We start from the raw sequence: 21,673 nt of genomic DNA, 5'->3' as shown, positions 1-21,673 counted from the left end.
GGGCATTGTGCCCATTCCTGGATGAATCCCGGGCAGTGTGCCCTCTCCCTGCTGAATCTTGGGCAGTGTGCCCTCTCCCTGCTGAATCCCGGGCATTGTGCCCATTCCCGGATGAATCCTGGGCATTGTGCCCATTCCCGGACGAATACTAGGCAGTGTGCCCTCTTTCTGGTGAATACCGGGGAGTGTGCCCTCTTCCTGAATCCTGGGGAGTGTGCCAACTCCCTGCTGAATCCCAGCAATGTGCCCTCTTCCTGCTGAATCCTGGGCAGTGCCCACTTCACGTTGATTCCCAGGCAATGTGCCCCCTTCCAGCTGAATCCCAGGCAGCGTGCCATTTCCTGGACGAATCCCGGGCAGTGTGCCCCCTCCTTGCTGAATGCTGAGCAGTGTGCCCTCCTCCTGCTGAATGCTGGGCAGTGTGCCCCCTCCTTGCTGAATGCTGGGCAGTGTGCCCTCCTGCTGAATCCTGGGCAGTGTGCCAACTCCCTGCTGAATCCTGGGTAGTGTGCCCCCTTCCTGCTGAATCCTGGGAAATGTGCCCTCTCCCTACTGAATCCCAGGCATTGAGCCCATTCCCGGATGAATCCCGGGCATTGTGCCCATTCCCGGATGAATCTCAGGCACTGTGCCTTCTCCCTGCTGAATCCCAGCAATGTGCCCTCTTGCTGCTGAATTCTGGCAATGTTGCCCTCTTCCTGCTGAATCACGGGCAGTGCCCACTTCACGTTGACTCCCAGGCAATGTGCCCCCTTCCTGCTGAATCCTGGGCAGTGTGCCACCCCGCCCTGCTGAATCCCGGGCAGTGTGCCCTCTTCCTGCTGAATCCCGGGCAGTGTGCCCTCTCCCTGCTGAATCCCAGACATTGTGCCCATTCCCGGATGAATCCCGGGCATTGTGCCCATTCCTGGATGAATCCTGGGCAGTGTGCCCCCTCCCTGCTGAATGCTGAGCAGTGTCCCCTCCTCCTGCTGAATCCCGGGCAGTGTGCCCCCTCCCTGCTGAATGCTGGACAGTGTGCCCCCTCCCTGCTGAATGCTGGGCAGTGTGCCAACTCCCTGCTGAATCCCGGGTAGTGTGCCCCCTTCCTGCTGAATCCTGGGCAGTGTGCCACCCCGCCCTGCTGAATCCCGGGCAGTGTGCCCTCTCCCTGCTGAATCCCGGGCAGTGTGCCCTCTCCCTGCTGAATCCCAGGCATTGTGCCCATTCCCGGATGAATCCCGGGCATTGTGTCAATTCCCAGACGAATCTCAGGCACTGTGCCCTCTCCCTGCTGAATCCCGGGCAGTGTGCCCTCTCCCTGCTGAATCCCAAGCACTGTGCCCATTCCTGGATGAATCCCAGGCATAGTACCCATTCCTGGATGAATCCCAGGCAGTGTGCCCCCTCCCTGCTGAATCCCGGACAATGTGCCCTCGCCCTGCTGAATCCCGGACAATGTGCCCTCTCCCTGCTAATCCCGGGCAGTGTGTCCTCTCCCTGCTGAATCTCGGGCAGTGAGCCCTCTTCCTGGTGAATCCCGGGGAATTGTGCCCTCTTCCTGAATCCCGGGCAGTGTGCCCTCTCCCTGCTGAATCCCGGGCAGTGTGCCCTCTTCTTGCAGAATCCCGGCAAATGTGCCTGCTCCCTGCAGAATCCCGGCAAGTGTGCCCTCTCCCTGCTGAATCCTGGGCAGTGTCCCCTCTCCCCGCTGAATCCCGAGAAATGTGCCCTCTCACTTTTGAATCTCTGGCAGTGTACCCTCTTCCTGCCAGATCCCGGGCAGCGTGCCCATTCCCGGATGAATCTCAGGCAGTGTGCCCTCTCCCTGCTGAATCCTGGGCATTGTGCCCTTTCCTGGATGAATCCCGGGCATTGTGCGCATTCCCAGACGAATCCTAGGAAGTGTGCCCCCTTCCTGCTGAATCCTGGGCAGTGTGCCCCCGCCTTGCTGAATCCGGGGAAGCATGCCATTTCCTGGACGAATCCTGGGCAGTGTGCCCTCTCCCTGCTGAATCCTGGTAATGTGCCCCCTTCCTGCTGAATCCTGCGAAATGTATCCTCTCCATGCCAAATCCTGGGCAGCGTGCCAATTCCTGGACAAATAAAGGGCAGTGTATCCCGGAATATTGTGTCCTCTTCCTGGTGAATCCCCGGGAGTGTGCCAACTCCCTGCTGAATCCCAGCAATGTGTCCTCTTGCTGCTGAATCCCGGGCAGCGTGCCATTTCCTGGATGAATCCCGGGTAGTGTGCCCCTTTCCTGCTGAATCCTGGGAAATGTGCCCTCTCGCTGCTGAATCTCTAGCAGTGTACCCTCTCCCTGCCAAATCCCGGGCAGTATGCCCATTCCCGGACGAATCCTGGGCAGTGTGCCCCCTTCCTGCTGAATTCCGGGTAGTGTGCCAACTCCCTGCTGAATCCTGGGTAGTGTGCCCTCTCCCTGCTGAATCCCAGGCATTAATCCCATTCCCGGATGAATCCTGGGCATTGTGCCCATTCCCGGATGAATCTCAGGCACTGTGCCCCCTTTCTGCTGAATCCCGGGCAGCGTGCCATTTCCTGGACGAATCCCGGGCAGTGTGCCCCCTCCCTGCTGAATGCTGAGCAGTGTGCACTCATCCTGCTGAATGCTGGGCAGTGTGCCCCCTCCCTGCTGAATGCTGAGCAGTGTGCCCTCATCCTGCAGAATGCTGGGCAGTGTGCCCCCTCCCTGCTGAATGCTGGGCAGTGTGCCAGCTCCCTGCTGAATCCTGGGTAGTGTGCCCCCTTCCTGCTGAATCCTGGGAAATGTGCCCTCTCCATGCTGAATCCCAGGCATTGTGCCCATTCCCAGATGAATCCCGGACAGTGTGCCCTCTCCCTGCTGAATCCCGGACAGTGTGCCCTCTCCCTGCTGAATCCCGGGCAGTGTGCCCTCTTCCTGGTGAATCCCGGGGAATGTGCCCTCTTCCTGGATCCCAGGCTGTGTGCCAACTCCCTGCTGAATCCCAGGCAGTGTGCCCCCTCCCTGCTGGATTCCGGCTAGTGTGCCCCTTCTTGCTTAATCCTGGGAAATGTGCCCTCTCGCTGCTGAATATCCAGCAGTGTACCCTCTCCCTGCCAAATCCCGGGCAGCATGCCCATTCCCGGACGAATCCCGGGCAGTGTGCCTGCTCCATGCTGAATGGTGGGTGGTGTGCCCCCCGCCCTGCTGAATCCCGGGCAGCGTTCCATTTCCTGGATGAATTCCGGGCGGTGTGACTATTCCTGGACGAATCCCGGGCAGTGTGCCCTCTTTCTGTCGAATCCTGGGCAGTGTGGTCTCGCCTTGCCGAATCCCAGGCAGTGTGCCCTTCCACTCCTGAATCCTGGTCAATGTGCCCTCTTCCTGCTGTATCTTGGGCAGTGTGCCCTCCCACTCCCGAATCCTGGGCATTGTCCCCTCCCACTGCCGAATCCCGTGCAGTGTGCCCTCTCCCTGCTGAATTCCATGCAGTGTGCCCTCTTCCGGCCGAATCCCATCCGGTGTGCCCCTTTCCTGCTGAGTCCCGGGCAGTGTGCCCCCTTCCTGTTGAATCCCAGCGATGTGCCTGCTCCCCACTGAATCCTGGGCAGTGTACACTTCCTGCTGAATCCCAGGCAGTGTGCCCTATTCCTGCTGAATCCCGGGCAATGTGCCCATTTCCGAATGAATCCCGGGCGGTGTGCCCTCTCCCTGCTGAATCCCATGCAGTGTACCCTCTTCCTGCTGAATCCCGGGCAGCGTTCCTTCTGTCTGGCGAATCCTGGGCAGTGTGCCTTATTCCTGCTGAGTCCCGTGCAGTGTGCCCCTTCCTGCTGAATCCTGGGCAGTGTGCCGTCTCCATGCTGATTTCCGTGCCGTGTGCCCTCTCCCTGCTGAATCCCAGCGAATGCACCCTCTCCCTGCTGAATCCCATCTGGTGTGCCCCCTTTCCTGCTGAGTCCCGGGCAGTGTGCCCCCTTCCTGCTGAAACCCAGCAATGTGCCCTCTCCCTGCTGAATCCTAGGCAGTGTTCCCTCTTCCTGCTGAATCCCAGCAATGTGCCCTCTCCCTGTTGAATCCTGGGCAGTGTGCCCTCTCCCTGTTGAATCTCGGGCAATGTGCCCTCTCCCTGCTGAATCCCATGCTGTGTGCCCTCTTCCGGCCGAATCCCATCCGTTGTGCCCTCTTCCCTGCTGAATCCCAGCAATGTGCCCTCTCCCTGCTGATTTCTGGGATGTGTGCCCTCTCCCTTCTGTATCCCAGCGAATGTACCCTCTTCATTCTGAATCCCGGGCAATGTGCCCCCTTCCGTCTGAATCCCGGGCAGTGTGCCCTCTTCCTGCTGAATTCCAGCAATGTGCCCGCTCCCTGCTGAATCCTGGGCAGTGTACACTTCCTGTAGAATCCCGGGCAGTGTGCCCTCTCGCTGCTGATTTCCGTGCTATGTGCCCTTTCCCTGCTGAATCCCAGCGAATGTACCCTCTTCATTCTGAATCCTGGGCGGTGTGCCCTCTTCCTGCTGAATCCCAGGCAGTGGACCCTCTTGCTGCTGAATCTCCGGCAGTGTACCTTCTCCCTGCCAAATCCCGGGCAGTGTGCCCATTCCCGGACGTATCCTGGACAGTGTGCCCTCTCCCTCCTGAATGCTGGCAATATGCCCTCTTCCTGCTGAATCCCAGGCAGTGTGCCCTCATCCTGCCAAATCCCAGGCAATGTGCCCTCTCCCTGCCAAATTCCAGCAATGTGCCCTTTTCCCGCTGAATCCCGGGCATTGTACCCCCTTCCTGCTGAATCCCGGGCAGTGTGCCCCCTTCCTGCTGAATCCCGGGCAGTGTGCCCGCTCCCTGCTGAATCCCGGGCAGTGTTCTTTCTGCCTGCCGAATCCTGGGCAGTGTGCCCCCTTCCTGCTGAATCCCAGGCAGTTTTCCTTCTGCCTGCCGAATCCCGGGCAGTGTGCCCTCTTCCTGCCGAATCCTGGGCAGTGTGCCCTCTTCCTGCCAAATCCCATCCAGTGTGCCCTCTCCCTGCTGAATCCCAGCAGTGTGCCGTCTCCCTGATGAATCCTGGGCCGTGTACCCCCTTCCTGCTGAATCCTGGGCCGTGTACCCCCTTCCTGCTGAATCCTGGGCAGTGTGCCCCCTTCTTGCTGAATCCTGGGCAGTGTGCCCTCTCGCTGCTGAGCTCTGGGCAGTGTGCCCTTTTCTAGCTGAATGCCGGGCAGTGTACCCTCTCGCTGCCAAATCCCGGGCAGTGTGCCCATTCCCGGACGAATCCCAGGCAGTGTACCCACTTCCTACTGAATCCCCAGCAGTGTACCCTCTTCCTGCTGAGTCCCGGGCAGTGTGCCCTCCTCCTGCTGAATCCCAAACAGTGTGTCCTCTCCCTACAGAATCCCGGGCAGTGTACCCTCTCGCTGCTGAATCTCTGGCAGTGAACCCTCTCCATGCCAAATCCCGTGCAGTGTTCCCATTCCTGGACATATCCCGGGCAGTATGCCCTCTCCGTGCTGAATGCTGGCAATATGTCCTCTCCCTGCTGAATCCTGGGCAGAGTGTCTGTACCCTGCTGAATCCCGGGCAGTATGCCCTCTCCCTGCTGAATCCCGTGCAGTGTGCCCTCTTCGTGCTGAATCCCAGCAGTGTGTCCCCTTCCTGCTGAATCCCGGGCAGTGTTCCTTTGCCTGCTGAATCCTGGGCAGTGTGCCCTCTTCCTGCTGAATTCCGGGAGGTGTTCCTTCTGCCTGCCGAATCCTGGGCAGTGTGCCCCCTTCCTGCTGAATCCTAGGCAGTGTGCCCCCTTCCTGCTGAATCCCAGCAGTGTGCCCCCTTCCTGCTGAATCCCAGCAGTGTGCCCCCTTCCTGCTGAATTCCAGCAGTGTGCCCTCTTCCTTCTGAATCCTGGGTAGTGTGCCCCCTTCCTGCTGAATCCCAGCAGTCTGCCCCCTTCCTGCTGAATCCCAGCAATGTGCCCTCTTCCTTCTGAATCCCGGGCAGTGTGCCAACTCCCTGCTGAATCCCGGGCAGTGTGCACTCTTCCTGCTGAATCCTGGGAAGTGTGCCCTCTTCCTGAATCCCGGGCAGTGTGCCAACTCCCTGCTGAATCCCGGGCAATGTGACCTCTCCCTGCTTATTTCCGGGAAGTGTGCCATCTTCCTGCTGAATCCTGGGAAATGTGCCCTCTTGCTGCTGAATCTCCAGCAGTGTACCGTCTCCCTGCCAAATCCCGGGCAGCGTGCCAATTCCCGGATGAATCTCAGGCACTGTGCCCTCTCCCTGCTGAATGCCGGGGAATGTGCCCCCTTCCTGCTGAATCCTGGGCAGTGCGCCTCCTTACTGCTGAATCCTGGGCAGTGTCTGCCCCGCCCTGCTGAATCCTGGGCAGCGTTCCATTTCATGGACGAATTCCGGGCAGTGTGCCCATTCCGGACGAATTCCGGGCAGTGTGCCCACTCCCTGCTGAACTCCGGGCAGTGTGCCCCCTTCTTGCAGAATCCTGGCAAGTGTGCCCTCTCCCTGCTGAATTCTGGGCAGTGTGCCCTCTCCCTGATGAATCCCGTGAAATGTGCCCTCTCACTTTTGAATCTCTGGCAGTGTATCTTCTTCCTGCCAAGTCCCGAGTAGCGTGCCCATTCCCGGATGAATCCTGGGCAGTGTGCCCTGTCCCTGCTGAAGGTTGGGCAGTGTGCCCCGGCCCCCCACCCCCCACCGCTGAACCCCGGGCAGTGTGCCCTCTCCCTGCTGAATCCCGGGCATTGTGCCCATTCCTGGACGAATCCTGGGCAGTGTGCCCTCTTCCTGAATCCCAGGGAGTGTGCCCTCTTCCTGATTCCCGGGGAGTGTGCCAACTCCCTGCTGAATCCCAGGCATTGTGCCCTCTTGCTGCTGAATTCTGGCAGTGTGCCCTCTTCCAGCTGAATCCCGGGCAGTGCCCACTTCACGTTGATTCCCAGGCAATGCGCCTCCTTCCTGCTGAATCCTGGGCAGTGTGCCCCCGCCCTGCTGAATCCCGGGAAGCGTGCCAATTCCTGGACGAATCCCGGGCAGTGTGCCCTCTTCCTGATTCCCGGGGAGTGTGCCAACTCCCTGCTGAATCCCAGGCATTGTGCCCTCTTGCTGCTGAATTCTGGCAGTGTGCCCTCTTCCAGCTGAATCCCGGGCAGTGCCCACTTCACGTTGATTCCCAGGCAATGCGCCTCCTTCCTGCTGAATCCTGGGCAGTGTGCCCCCGCCCTGCTGAATCCCGGGAAGCGTGCCAATTCCTGGACGAATCCCGGGCAGTGTGCCCTCTCCCTGCTGAAACCCAGGCAGTGTGCCCCCCTCCCCCCCCCCCGCTGAATCCCGGGCATTGTGCCCATTCCCGGACGAATCCCGGTCAGTGTGCCCTCTCCCTGCTGAGTTCTGGGCAGTGTGCCTTCTCCCTGCTGTATCCCGGGCATTGTGCCCATTCCTGGATGAATCCCGGGCATTGTGCCCTTTCCCGGATGAATCTTGGGCAGTGTGCCCTCTTCCTGGTGAATCCCGGGGAGTGTGCCCTCTTCCTGAATCCCTGGAAGTGTGCCATCTCCCTGCTGAATCCCAGCAATGTGCCCGCTTGATGATGAATTCTGGCAGTGTGCCCTCTTCCTGCTGAATCCCGGGCAGTGCCCACTTCACGTTGATTCCCAGGCAATGTGCCCCATTCCTGCTGAATCCCGGGCATTGTGCCCACTTGATGATGAATTCTGGCAGTGTGCCCTCTTCCTGCTGAATCCCGGGCAGTGCCCACTTCACGTTGATTCCCAGGCAATGTGCCCCATTCCTGCTGAATCCCGGGCATTGTGCCCATTCCCGGACGAATCCTGGGCAATGTGCCCTCTTCCTGGTGAATCCCAGGGAGTGTGCCCTCTTCCTGCTGAATCCCGGGCAGTGTGCCCTCTCCCTGCTGAATCCCAGACATTGTGTCCATTCCCGGATGAATCCTGGGCATTGTGCCCATTCCTGGATGAATCCCGGGCAGTGTGCCCTCTCCCTGCTGAATCCCGGGCATTGTGCCCATTCCCGGATGAATCCTGGGCATTGTGCCCATTCCCGGACGAATACTAGGCAGTGTGCCCTCTTTCTGGTGAATACCGGGGAGTGTGCCCTCTTCCTGAATCCTGGGGAGTGTGCCAACTCCCTGCTGAATCCCAGCAATGTGCCCTCTTCCTGCTGAATCCTGGGCAGTGCCCACTTCACGTTGATTCCCAGGCAATGTGCCCCCTTCCAGCTGAATCCCAGGCAGCGTGCCATTTCCTGGACGAATCCCGGGCAGTGTGCCCCCTCCCTGCTGAATGCTGGGCAGTGTGCCCTCCTGCTGAATCCCGGGCAGTGTGCCAACTCCCTGCTGAATCCTGGGTAGTGTGCCCCCTTCCTGCTGAATCCTGGGAAATGTGCCCTCTCCCTACTGAATCCCAGGCATTGAGCCCATTCCCGGATGAATCCCGGGCATTGTGCCCATTCCCGGATGAATCTCAGGCACTGTGCCTTCTCCCTGCTGAATCCCAGCAATGTGCCCTCTTGCTGCTGAATTCTGGCAATGTTGCCCTCTTCCTGCTGAATCACGGGCAGTGCCCACTTCACGTTGACTCCCAGGCAATGTGCCCCCTTCCTGCTGAATCCTGGGCAGTGTGCCACCCCGCCCTGCTGAATCCCGGGGAGTGTGCCCTCTTCCTGCTGAATCCCGGGCAGTGTGCCCTCTCCCTGCTGAATCCCAGACATTGTGCCCATTCCCGGATGAATCCCGGGCATTGTGCCCATTCCTGGATGAATCCTGGGCAGTGTGCCCCCTCCCTGCTGAATGCTGAGCAGTGTCCCCTCCTCCTGCTGAATCCCGGGCAGTGTGCCCCCTCCCTGCTGAATGCTGGACAGTGTGCCCCCTCCCTGCTGAATCCCGGGTAGTGTGCCCCCTTCCTGCTGAATCCCGGGTAGTGTGCCCCCTTCCTGCTGAATCCTGGGCAGTGTGCCACCCCGCCCTGCTGAATCCCGGGCAGTGTGCCCTCTTCCTGCTGAATCCCGGGCAGTGTGCCCTCTCCCTGCTGAATCCCAGGCATTGTGCCCATTCCCGGATGAATCCCGGGCATTGTGTCAATTCCCAGACGAATCTCAGGCACTGTGCCCTCTCCCTGCTGAATCCCGGGCAGTGTGCCCTCTCCCTGCTGAATCCCAAGCACTGTGCCCATTCCTGGATGAATCCCAGGCATAGTACCCATTCCTGGATGAATCCCAGGCAGTGTGCCCTCTCCCTGCTGAATCCCGGACAATGTGCCCTCTCCCTGCTGAATCCCGGACAATGTGCCCTCTCCCTGCTAATCCCGGGCAGTGTGTCCTCTCCCTGCTGAATCTCGGGCAGTGAGCCCTCTTCCTGGTGAATCCCGGGGAATTGTGCCCTCTTCCTGAATCCCGGGCAGTGTGCCCTCTCCCTGCTGAATCCCGGGCAGTGTGCCCTCTTCTTGCAGAATCCCGAGAAATGTGCCCTCTCACTTTTGAATCTCTGGCAGTGTACCCTCTTCCTGCCAGATCCCGGGCAGCGTGCCCATTCCCGGATGAATCTCAGGCAGTGTGCCCTCTCCCTGCTGAATCCTGGGCATTGTGCCCTTTCCTGGATGAATCCCGGGCATTGTGCGCATTCCCAGACGAATCCTAGGAAGTGTGCCCTCTTCCTGGTGAATCCCGGGTAGTGTGCCAACTCCCTGCTGAATCCCGGGCAGTGCCCACTTCACGTTGATTCCCAGGCAATGTGCCCCCTTCCTGCTGAATCCTGGGCAGTGTGCCCCCGCCTTGCTGAATCCGGGGAAGCATGCCATTTCCTGGACGAATCCCGGGCAGTGTGCCCTCTCCCTGCTGAATCCTGGTAATGTGCCCCCTTCCTGCTGAATCCTGCGAAATGTATCCTCTCCATGCCAAATCCTGGGCAGCGTGCCAATTCCTGGACAAATAAAGGGCAGTGTATCCCGGAATATTGTGTCCTCTTCCTGGTGAATCCCCGGGAGTGTGCCAACTCCCTGCTGAATCCCAGCAATGTGTCCTCTTGCTGCTGAATCCCGGGCAGCGTGCCATTTCCTGGATGAATCCCGGGTAGTGTGCCCCTTTCCTGCTGAATCCTGGGAAATGTGCCCTCTCGCTGCTGAATCTCTAGCAGTGTACCCTCTCCCTGCCAAATCCTGGGCAGTATGCCCATTCCCGGACGAATCCTGGGCAGTGTGCCCCCTTCCTGCTGAATTCCGGGTAGTGTGCCAACTCCCTGCTGAATCCTGGGTAGTGTGCCCTCTCCCTGCTGAATCCCAGGCATTAATCCCATTCCCGGATGAATCCTGGGCATTGTGCCCATTCCCGGATGAATCTCAGGCACTGTGCCCCCTTTCTGCTGAATCCCGGGCAGCGTGCCATTTCCTGGACGAATCCCGGGCAGTGTGCCCCCTCCCTGCTGAATGCTGAGCAGTGTGCACTCATCCTGCTGAATGCTGGGCAGTGTGCCCCCTCCCTGCTGAATGCTGAGCAGTGTGCCCTCATCCTGCAGAATGCTGGGCAGTGTGCCCCCTCCCTGCTGAATGCTGGGCAGTGTGCCAGCTCCCTGCTGAATCCTGGGTAGTGTGCCCCCTTCCTGCTGAATCCTGGGAAATGTGCCCTCTCCCTGCTGAATCCCAGGCATTGTGCCCATTCCCGGATGAATCCCGGACAGTGTGCCCTCTCCCTGCTGAATCCCGGGCAGTGTGCCCTCTCCCTGCTGAATCCCGGGCAGTGTGCCCTCTTCCTGGTGAATCCCGGGGAATGTGCCCTCTTCCTGGATCCCAGGCTGTGTGCCAACTCCCTGCTGAATCCCGGGCAGTGTGCCCCCTCCCTGCTGGATTCCGGCTAGTGTGCCCCTTCTTGCTTAATCCTGGGAAATGTGCCCTCTCGCTGCTGAATATCCAGCAGTGTACCCTCTCCCTGCCAAATCCCGGGCAGCATGCCCATTCCCGGACGAATCCCGGGCAGTGTGCCTGCTCCATGCTGAATGGTGGGTGGTGTGCCCCCTGCCCTGCTGAATCCCGGGCAGCGTTCCATTTCCTGGATGAATTCCGGGCGGTGTGACTATTCCTGGACGAATCCCGGGCAGTGTGCCCTCTCCCTGCTGAATCCCGGGCAGTGTGCCCTCTTCTTGCAGAATCCCGGCAAATGTGCCTGCTCCCTGCAGAATCCCGGCAAGTGTGCCCTCTCCCTGCTGAATCCTGGGCAGTGTGCCCTCTCCCTGCTGAATCCCAAGAAATGTGCCCTCTCACTTTTGAATCTCTGGCAGTGTACCCTCTTCCTGCCAGATCCTGGGCAGCGTGCCCATTCCCGGATGAATCTCAGGCAGTGTGCCCTCTCCCTGCTGAATCCTGGGCATGGTGCCCATTCCCGGATGAATCCTGGGCATTGTGCCCATTCCCGGACGAATCCTAGGAAGTGTGCCCTCTTCCTGGTGAATCCCGGGTAGTGTGCCAACTCCCTGCTGAATCCCAGTCATGTGCCCTCTTGCTGCTGAATTCTGGCAGTGTGCCCTCTTCCTGCCGAAACCCGGGCAGTGCCCACTTCACGTTGATTCCCAGGCAATGTGCCCCCTTCCTGCTGAATCCTGGGCAATGTGCCCCCGCCTTGCTGATTCCGGGGAAGAGTGCCATCTCCTGGAAGAATCCCGGGCAGTGTGCCCCCTCCCTGCTGGATGCTGGGCAGTGTGCCCTCTCCCTGCTGAGTCCTGGTAATGTGCACCCTTCCTACTGAATCCTGCGAAATGTATCCTCTCCCTGCCAAATCCTGGGCAGCGTGCCAATTCCTGGACAAATAAAGGGCAGTGTATCCCGGGCAGTGTGTCCTCTTCCTGGTGAATTCCGGGTAGTGTGCCAACTCCCTGCTGAATCCTGAGAAATGTGCCCTCTCACTTTTGAATCTCTGGCAGTGTACCCTCTTCCTGCCGAATTCCGGGCAGCGTGCCCATTCCCGGATGAATCTCAGGCACTGTGCCCTCACCCTGCTGAATCCTGGGCAGTGTGCCCTCTCCCTGCTCAATCCCAGGCAGTGTGCCCCCCCCCCCCCCGCTAAATCCCGGGCATTGTGCCCATTCCCGGGCGAATCCCGGTCAGTGTGCCCTCTCCCTGCTGAGTCCTGGGCAGTGTGTCTTCTCCCTGCTGTATCCCAGGCATTGTGTCCATTCCTGGATGAATCCCAGGCATTGTGCCCATTCCCGGACGAATCTTGGGCAGTGTGCCCTCTTCCTGGTGAATGCCGGGGAGTGTGCCCTCTTCCTGAATCCCGGGAAGTGTGCCACCTCCCTGCTGAATCCCAGCAATGTGCCCTCTTCCTGCTGAATTCTGGCAGTGTGACCTCTTCAGCTGAATCCCGGGCAGTGCCCACTTCACGTTGATTCCCAGGCAATGTTCCCCCTTCCTGCTGAATCCCGGGCAGCGTGCCATTTCCTGGATGAATCCCAGGCAGTGTGCCCTCTCCCTGCTGAATCCCGGGCATTGTGCCCATTCCCGGAAGAATCCTGGGCAATGTGCCCTCTTCCTGGTGAATCCCGGGGAGTGTGCCCTTTCCCTGCTGATTCCCGGGCAGCGTGCCATTTCCTGGACAAATCCCGGGCAGTGTGCCCCCATCCTGCTGAATGCTGGGCAGTGTGCCCCCCTCCCTGCTGAATGCTGGGCAGTGTGCCCCCTCCCTGCTGAATACTGGGCAGTGTGCCCTCCTGCTGAATCCCGGGCAGTGTGCCAACTCCCTGCTGAATCCTGGGTAGTGTACCCCTTTCCTGCTGAATTCTGGGAAATGTGCCCTCTCCCTGCTGAATCCCAGGCATTGTGCCCATTCCCGGATGAATCCCGGGCAGTGTGCCCTCTCCCTGCTGAATCCCGGGCAGTGTGCCCTCTCCCTGCTGAATCCCAGGCATTGTGCCCTCTTCCTGGTGAATCCCGGGGAATGTGCCCTCTTCCTGAATCCCGGGCAGTGTGCCAACTCCCTGCTGAATCCCGGGCAGTGTGCCCTCTCCCTGCTGAATCCAGGGCAGTGTGCCCTCTTCTTGCAGAATCCCGGCAAGTGTGCCCACTCTCTGCAGAATCCCGGCAAATGTGCCCTCTCACTTTTGAATCCCTGACAGTGTACCCTCTTCCTGCCCAATCCCGGGCAGCGTGCCTATTCCCTGCTGAATCCCAGCAATGTGCCCTCTTCCTGCTGAATCCCGGGCAGTGTTCCCACTTCATGTTGATTCCCGGGCAATGTGCACCCGCCCAGCTGAATCCCGGGCAGCGTGCCATTTCCTGAACAAATCCCGGGCACTGTGCCCTCTCCCTGCTGAATGCTGGACAGTGTGCCCCCTCCCTGCTGAATCCCGGGCAGTGTGCCTCCTTCCTGCTGAATCCCGGGCAGTGCGCCCCCTCCCTGCTGAATCCCGGGCAGTGTGCCTCCTTCCTGCTGAAACCCGGGCAGTGTTCGTTCTGCCTGCCGAAACCCGGGTGTATGCCCTTTTCCGGACGAATTTCGGGCAGTGTGCTATCTCCCTGCTCAATCGCGGGCAGTGTGTCCTCTCCCTGCTGTATCCCAGGGAATAATGTGCTGTCTTCCTGTTGTATCTCGGGCAGTGTGCCCTCTCCCTACTGTATATCAGGCTGCGGGCCCATTCCCAGACGAATCCCGGGCAGTGTGCACTCTCCCTGCTGAATCCTTCGCAGTGTGCCCATTCCCAGACATATCCCAGGCAATGTGTACTCTCCCGGTTGAATCCCTGGCAGAGTGCTATCTTCCTGCTGAATCCTGGGAAGTTTCCCCTCTCTCTGCTGAATCCCAGCAATGTTGCCTCTTCCTGCCTATTCCCGGACAGTGTGTCTGTTCCCTGCTGAATCCCGGGCAATATGCCCTCTCTCTGCCGAATCAGAGCAGTGTGCCCTCTTCCTGCCGAATCCCGGGCAGTGTGCCCACTTCCTGCTGAATCCCAGACCGCTTGCCCACTGCCTGACGAATCCCGGACCGCATGTCCTCTCCCTACTGAATCCTGTGCAGTGTGCCCTCTTCCTGCCAAATCCCGGGCAGTGTGCTCTCTCCCTGCTGAATCCTGGGCAGTGTGCCCTCTTCCTGCCAAATCCTGGGCAGTGTGCCTTCTCCCTGCTGAATTCTGGGCAGTGTGCCCTCTTCCTATCAAATTCCGGGCAGTGTGCCCTCTTCCTGCTGAATCCTATCAATGTGCCCTCTCCCCGCTGAATTGCGGCCATGCGCCCTTTTCCTGCTGAATCCCGGGCAGTGTACCCTCTTTCTGCTGCTGAATTCCAGAAGTGTGCCCTCTCCCTACTTTTTCCCAGGGATTGTGCCCTCTCCCTGCTGAATCCCGGGTAATGTACCCTCTTCCTGCTGAATCCCATCAATGTTCCTTCTTCCTGCTGAATCCTGGATAGTGTGCCCATTCTTTGCTGATTTCCAGGCAGTGTGCCCATTCCCTGTTAACTTATGGGCAGTGTTCACTCTCCCTGCTGAATTCAGGCTGTATGCCCTCTCCCTACTGAGTCCTGTTAGTATTCCCAATGCCTGTTGAATCCCGGCAGTATGCCCTCTTCCTGCTGAATTCCAGCAATGTCCCCATTCCCTGCTGAAACCCGGCAGTTTTCCCATTTCCTGCTCAATCCAGGCAGTGTGCCCTCTCCATAACTTGTATGAGACACCCCTAAGCCTGATATGTTGGCGAAGAGGACCCTTGTACTTGAGGGTGGACTTTTACTCCATGGTTTTAGACAAAGAACTCAACATACGACTGGAAATTTAGTATTAACATAATCAAGCAGCTTAATGCTTTCAAAAGCACAGCCTTCAAAATCTTTATTTTTATCCATGAGACAAAAACACGGGGAAGATAATAGCTGAATGAATGCTTTGCTGCAATGGTGGAACATCAACAGGAAGACTTACAAAGCAGTGCTAACTCTGGGGAGTATGTGTGCAGGATCATTAAGATAGGCTGGGGAAAACTCATGGAATACTTGAAAAAAATGTGTTGGAGGATCAGGGAGTTGGAGAGGGCCTTAATGCAGGTGAGCGCATGGCCGGTGATGGTTTTGGAGGGGTTGATGCACAGAAGTGAATGGTGGGGTGATGTGCAGAAGTCACACAGCAAGAGTATCAGATAGACTCTCTTTGGGCCCGTTTTCAATTTCCTGTCCTTTATTATAAAAATGCATTGGAGAAGTAAATTGGGATGCAAAACGTAGATTCGGTTCTGGAAATAAGCTCAGGTTCAGGTCAGATGACCTATTTATCCACTTCCTGGCTCTGTTTGAGATGACACCCAGAGAAGTTGATGCTTTCATAGCTCAAGACACAGGATTGCAGCAGGGAGCTGGAAAAATCTTACTCCTGTCTATGGTTCCGAAAAGTTGGTTAGCATTTTGCAAAACTTGTTTACCAAGTCTATAAGATTTTTTTCCCTTCTACATCTGTCCTTGACCTATATATGGAGATTTAACAATTTAAATAAAAATTAATATCTGTGATAAAATCATGTATTTTTAAAAATATGTTTTTTTAGAATGAAACAGTTCAAGAGAAAGAGGAAAAGCAATTTTACGATGAAAGAAACTGAAACCTTGTTGAAGGAAGTGGAGGACAGAAGAGATATAATTTATACCCAACAGCATGATGCAATAACCAATGAGTTAAAATGGATGGCTTGGAAGGAGATAGCAGAAAAAGTCAGTGCTGCAAGTGGTGGTGAACAGCGCACTGCATATGAGGTGAAGAAGAAATACACTGACTTAAAGTGCTACTTGAAGAAAAGAGGGGAATGTTTGGATAGGATGGAAGCCATGATGACTGACTGTAGTCCCACTTCAATACACAGTTTTAATCACAATGCCATCAATGGTGAAACATCCTGTAAGTTTGATGATTCATTCTTGATTGATGAACCCAGTAGACCTCTTTGTGTAGTCAAAGTGGAAGATGGTGATGATCACGTGGAAGAGGAGGAGGAAGAACTGGGACTGCAACATACAGAGGTTTGGTCTCATTAACTTTTTGAGAATGATCTAAGAGGGCAAGTGAAGATGGTTAGTTTTCTAGCAAATATGCACCCTCCAATATTTTTGAGAAGAATCATTTGTAGTAAGTTGAATGATACAAAGATGTGATTGTAATTCATATTGCATTGATTAATGAGCATGGAAGTCAGACTTCAGTCTTGAGCTCACTGTATTTCCCAGCAGGATGGAAATGTGTTAGTGTTGACCAGCAAGTCATAAACTTTGATGTTGCCTCTTTCACTTATATATTCCTAGCATTCTTGCACATTTGATGAATTTTCTACAGGCCTTTAGAAAGATCTATCACCTGTGGAGAGGAAACCTCCCAGTCAGCGATCTTCACATTAGCTTTACAATTGTAATCACTTGTAATAAATATTTGCATTTGTTGTGAGCAAATGGGTGTGTAGCCAATGAAGGAGGTATTCGGAGGACTAACTAACATTTTAACCAGCAAAATAGATTTTCAACAGCTTGATAAAAGAAGGATGGAAGATTTAGGGAGGTAGTTCTATAATATGTCCAAATACTGGTTGCATAAACTTGGTGTTTACTCTGTTTAGGTTTTGAGATTGAGGGGCAATCTAAATGAGCTACTTAAAGTAATAAAATTATTCAAAATGGTAGATACTATTTCCCTGCTGGAAAACCCTGAACAAAAGGAATACAATCTTAACCTAGATTTAGGCCATTTAGTGGATGTCTGGAATTTACCCTCCCTGTAGGAAGTGCATGTCTGCGTCAATTCAAACTTTGACGGCTGAAAAGCACCAGATTTTTGTTGATAATATCCAGGATTGTGAAACAAAGGGGCCAAATGTAGTTGTGACACAGATCAAACATGATCTAATAACAATGGGCTAGACATGAGGGACTGAATGGCCTAGTACTGGCCTATGTTCCTAAATACATGGAGTCAGTGCATAAAAAAAAATTAGAGCTAGAGAAATTAGCTAAGGCAGCAGCGCTGAGTTAGTGGAAATGACAGACATAAGCTCAAGGGAGATTTTCACTATGAGGATAACATTTTTTAATTGTGTACATTGGGGTAATAGCAACCAATGTATGTGAGTATGAAATGGACTTTGTACTAAACTTTGGATGAACAATTAATATATCAGTTTATTAGTCTGAGATTATTAGCTAAGGAGAAGACCCAACCTGCCCTTTACAACAAATATTCAGCATGTGTGGAAACAGAAACAAAGTTAATGCTTTGTGTCCAAAAGTACATTTTGTTTTTATTTGAGATACCCCGTGTGTGTGGTACTTTGTCTTTATTTGTCTGCCCTTTACAATGTTTCACTGCAAACTAGCTGCAAAGAGGGGACATATGGATCTCTTCTCCAAATACAAAGCATGTGCGATCAATAAAGCTTTAAACAATGTCAAATGTCAATGTGAGATTTTTATAGTTTGCAATCAATTCTAAATGTTGTTTATTTATTATGAAGAGAAGTCAAAATCAATGCTTGTTTATTTCAGGAAACCAGATAGAACTTGTGGTAGCATTATGCCATTATTCAAGTTGGGGAAAATTTGAAATAAAAAGTTGTGATTCAGATTATTTTATTCACAGAATCTGTACTTACAGTCATAGAAATGTATAGGACAACAACAGAGCCTTCAGTTCAATGTGTCCATGCCAACCAGATATCCTAAATGGGCGGGCATTTGGCCTATATCCCTCTAAACCCTTCTTATTTGTGGACCCATCCAGATGCTTTTTAAATGTTGTAATTGTACCAGTCTGTACCACCTCCTCTGGCAGCTTGTTCCATACATACACCATCCTCTGTGTAATAAGTTACCCCATAGCTCCCTTTTAAATCTTTCCCTCTCACCTTTAAACTATGCCCTCTTGTTTTGGACTCTCCTGCCCGGCAAAAGACTTTAAATATTCACTCTATCCATGCCTCTCACGATTTTATAAGCCTCTATAAGGTCACACCTCAGCCTCCAAATCTCCAGGGAAAATAGCCCCAGCCTGTTGAGCCTCTCCCTTTAGCTCAAACCCTCCAACTCTGGCAATATCCTTGTAAATCTTTTCTGAACTCTTTCAAGTTTCACAATGTTGCATTGCAGAGATACCTTTTCAAGAAGCAAGGAGGCAACTAAGGTAAACATGTCCATTTATATCTCTCTTACCTTTGCTGTAAAAATGCTTGCACCGAAGCGATGGACAGTAAAGAGCTGCTTTCCTATATTCAGTACAATGATTTATTTAGGAACTTAAAAATTTATAAATCGATATGCAACAAAGTAAACTATGCATTTAAGGTATCAATCAGAAAAAGCTTTGCTGCCTTTTGGAAATGTCTCACAAGTATTCATTCCTTAATTTTCACAGTGATAAACATGCCTTTTACACTTTCACAGCCCAGTCTTGGAATGTGCAATGTTTGACTCTCTGCAATGACATGGGAACTTGTTAGCATATTTGTTTTTTTGTTTCAACAGTTTAGAAGTCTGGCAGAAGAACCCAATGCATTCACAAGCCCATTTCCTACTGTTCGACCACTAGAAGTAGTTGACAATTATTCAGAGGCAGAAGGATGTTCTTCAAGCTCTGATCAACTTGCAGTGAAGAATTGCAGTTCACGTGCACTCTTCTTTGTAGAGAAACAGCGTTTAGAGTTGGAGAAACAACGTGTAGCCCTTGAATCTGAAAGACTACAGGTGGAAAAAGAGCGCTTGCTTATTGAAAAAGAAAAGCTGCGTTACTTGGACATTGAAAATGAGCGCCTGCAGCTGGAGAAAGAGCGCCTACAGCTGGAGAAAGAACGCTTGCACATCAAGAGAGAGAAATTGAAGTTATTGACCTTGCAGGCCCGAAAGTTATCACCAGAGAAGGAACTTGACTTATTGACTGAAAAAACAAACTTAACGTCAGTGGATATTGAAGCAGAAAAGTTGAAATTGGAAAAAGAGCGTTTGCATTTGAAGAAGGAAAGACTGCAGTTCTTAAATATTGAGTCTGAAAAGCTGCAGATAGAGAAAGAACGACTGCAACTTGAAAGAGAACGGTTGCAGTTACAAAAAGATTGCCAAAAACAATGATACCATGTAATGAATCATACCTTATTTTTAGAACTCAGACTAATCTAAACTATGCTGTCCTTACTTTGAAAATTTATCAGACATTATTACTTTCCCACAATGTATGAATGCAACCTCTATTTTTTATCCGTGCAAATACCAAGTTTTCTCAGATTTGGTTGCAAATTTTATCTTGAACTTTTGTCAGCCTTTGCAGACATACAGACATCTTACTTCTAATATTAGATTTTCCCTTTGAAATTCAAATTATTTAAAGTAAGTCTGTTGTGCAAGATAAAAGATGTTAATTTTGATGGTGTTCATTTAGATTGAACTGTTACAAGAATTTGTTTTTAATGAAAAGACTTGTTTTAGCCGTAAGAACAGTATTTTCTAACAACTAATCTGTCAAAGATTCTGCTGAGGTAAAAAGAAATTGGCTTAACATTAACAATTCTATTAAAAGTGGTTTCTTTTCCATTTTTAGTTTTCTGCCCAAAAGCAGGTCTGACTCGCAGGCTGCAAGCGCCATCATGGTTAGAGCATGGAAGCATCCATTCCAGAGGAACTGAGGATCAAATACTGTGTAGTTGGCACCAATCTGATCCACACTGTCCATTAGTCATTTGAGCCATCCAGCCAGCCAAAGATTTTAAGTTACTGCGGCATTACGCACTTTTACCTGCATAGTGTAGTCCAGAGCCATTAATAGTGATCCTGGAAGCTCCAAATTTCTTTCCATCGGGTGCTTGGCCACAAATCTCACCCACTCAGCACATTGGTAAATGCTGGAAGGATTTTACAGGTTGATACTAAAATCTGGCTGTGTTATGAATGCACCTTCTTTGGCCATGAACTCCTGGATGAGACTTGTACTCTTGGCTCAAAGATAGGGTGCTACGCACTGCACCACAGAGCTCCTTGCAAGTTGATTGTACACTAATAATTACAAGCTGTGCAATAATCTTTTTGATAATAATTTTCAGGTTAAAACTCTCAATAATCCTTTTATTATACCATTGGTGCATCCAGGTTTTGAGTTGATGCCTGAAACTTCACCTAGGAGTTACTGACTGCATGACTCCTAGTAGCCTATAAGGTTCTGTACTGTTAACATATATAAAAAAAACTTTGATCATACTTATTACTTTGCAGATAACACTTTTACTGAAGAAGTGACTACTTTTACAAAGATTTCTATCTGATCAGCACTAATTACATTCAAGCCTTGAACACAGAAATGTAAAGGGATTGTAATAGCCCACTGTATTAGCTGGTTCTTGTCACTAGGGTGCAACAGCAGCAATGAAAGAAACAGAAAATCCAATTGAGATTGAACATTTTTATTTTGAATGCCTGGTGTTGCAAAATCCAACAATAGCCTTTTTACACTTTTTTTTACAACTGTGATTGACAAGCAATTTTAAGCTGTTTAATGAAAAATGTCTGAGTAATCATTGAGTTAATTTGTTGAGTATTTGAACAATATACTTAAAAGACTACAATTTGCTGATTTCACATGAGAAACCACAGAAAAACTACAAATGCTTCAGTTTCTGTGGATCAGGGAGAGAAGATTTGGCTGGAGTTTGTACTCTGACTACTCTCCAGTCCCTTCCATTGGAAAGCATGTTGTATTTTATACAACCCCCATGTCAGAACAAACATACACAACCTCTACCTCTAGCTTTGATGGTTAATTTTGTTTACATTTAACTTTTAGCTGAAAAGAATTTGTGTCTAGATATTAGTTTGCAGTACTACTATGATCTCACTTCAGTAACCAAGTACTCCTTTGTTAGTGTGTCATAAATTTTAATGCAGTATATTTGCACAATATAAAAGTAGAAGATTGGGTGAAAGATCTGTGGGTACTATTTGAAAAATTACACTGTGCTTTTGGTAAATTGAGGGCTGATTATTAACAAGTTCCTTCTGTTATATTTCACCTGTATACATTTCAATCTGCTACACTATTCAGCTTTTGAACTTAATGGGAAGAAATTTTTTGATTTAGTATTTTCAAGTACTGGACTAAGTACAGTAAATAGCTACTGGTTATTTACTAATTAATTTACTGATTTTTCTGTAACTACTTGGGTAGGGTTTTCAGCTAGGATGTATACTTTCAAGTATACTTGGTGAAGATAAAGTCTACACCTTAAAGATCATCACAGGTGAATCATAGAATCCCTACAGTGTGGAAACAGGTCATTTGGCCCAACAAGTCCACACCGATCCTCCGAAGAGTATCCCACACACCCATTCCCTTGCACCTATTACTCTACATTTCCTCTGACTAATGTACCTAGCCCACACATCCCTGAATACTCGGCAATTTAACATGGCCAATTCACCTAACCAGCACATCTTTGAACTGTGGGATGAAACCAGCTCACCTGGAGGAAACCCATGTAGACACTGGGAGAATGTGCAAACTCCATACAGACAGATTCCCGAGGCTGGAATGAAACCCATGTCCCTGGCGCTGTGAGGCAGCAGTGCTAACCACAGCACTGTGCTGTCCATGATATATCTCTAGATTATTGAAATTCTATAATCTTTTTTGATAATGTTGGAATAAGCAGTTTTAGTCCAGTAACAACCTCCAACTGTAGGAAAAAGAAACAAATAACCCAATTAC

The 21,673-nt window shown here is 52.4% G+C and overlaps 1 protein-coding gene across 2 annotated transcripts in view; it reads left to right on the top strand.

Moving 5' to 3' along the window:
• The window catches only part of msantd4 (Myb/SANT-like DNA-binding domain containing 4 with coiled-coils), a 36,996-nt gene extending 15,978 nt beyond the window's left edge, over positions 1–21,018 (top strand). Inside the window, exons 2-4 of one of the 2 annotated variants that reach the window (XM_060826677.1) lie at positions 15,498–15,966; positions 18,451–19,056; positions 19,517–21,018. In XM_060826677.1, coding sequence (XP_060682660.1) covers positions 15,499–15,966; positions 18,451–19,050 — 1,068 coding nt within the window. In that variant the 5' untranslated portion in view covers position 15,498 and the 3' untranslated portion in view covers positions 19,051–19,056; positions 19,517–21,018. Of the gene's footprint in view, positions 1–15,497; positions 15,967–18,450; positions 19,172–19,516 lie in introns of those variants that run through there. The other variant, XM_060826676.1, reaches the window with a different exon arrangement.
• The last annotated feature ends 655 nt before the right edge of the window (positions 21,019–21,673 follow it).

The sequence above is a fragment of the Hemiscyllium ocellatum genome, chromosome 6 (assembly GCF_020745735.1).
Source record: "Hemiscyllium ocellatum isolate sHemOce1 chromosome 6, sHemOce1.pat.X.cur, whole genome shotgun sequence".
NCBI lineage: Eukaryota > Metazoa > Chordata > Chondrichthyes > Orectolobiformes > Hemiscylliidae > Hemiscyllium > Hemiscyllium ocellatum.
This window is presented reverse-complemented; position numbering and strand designations above follow the sequence as displayed.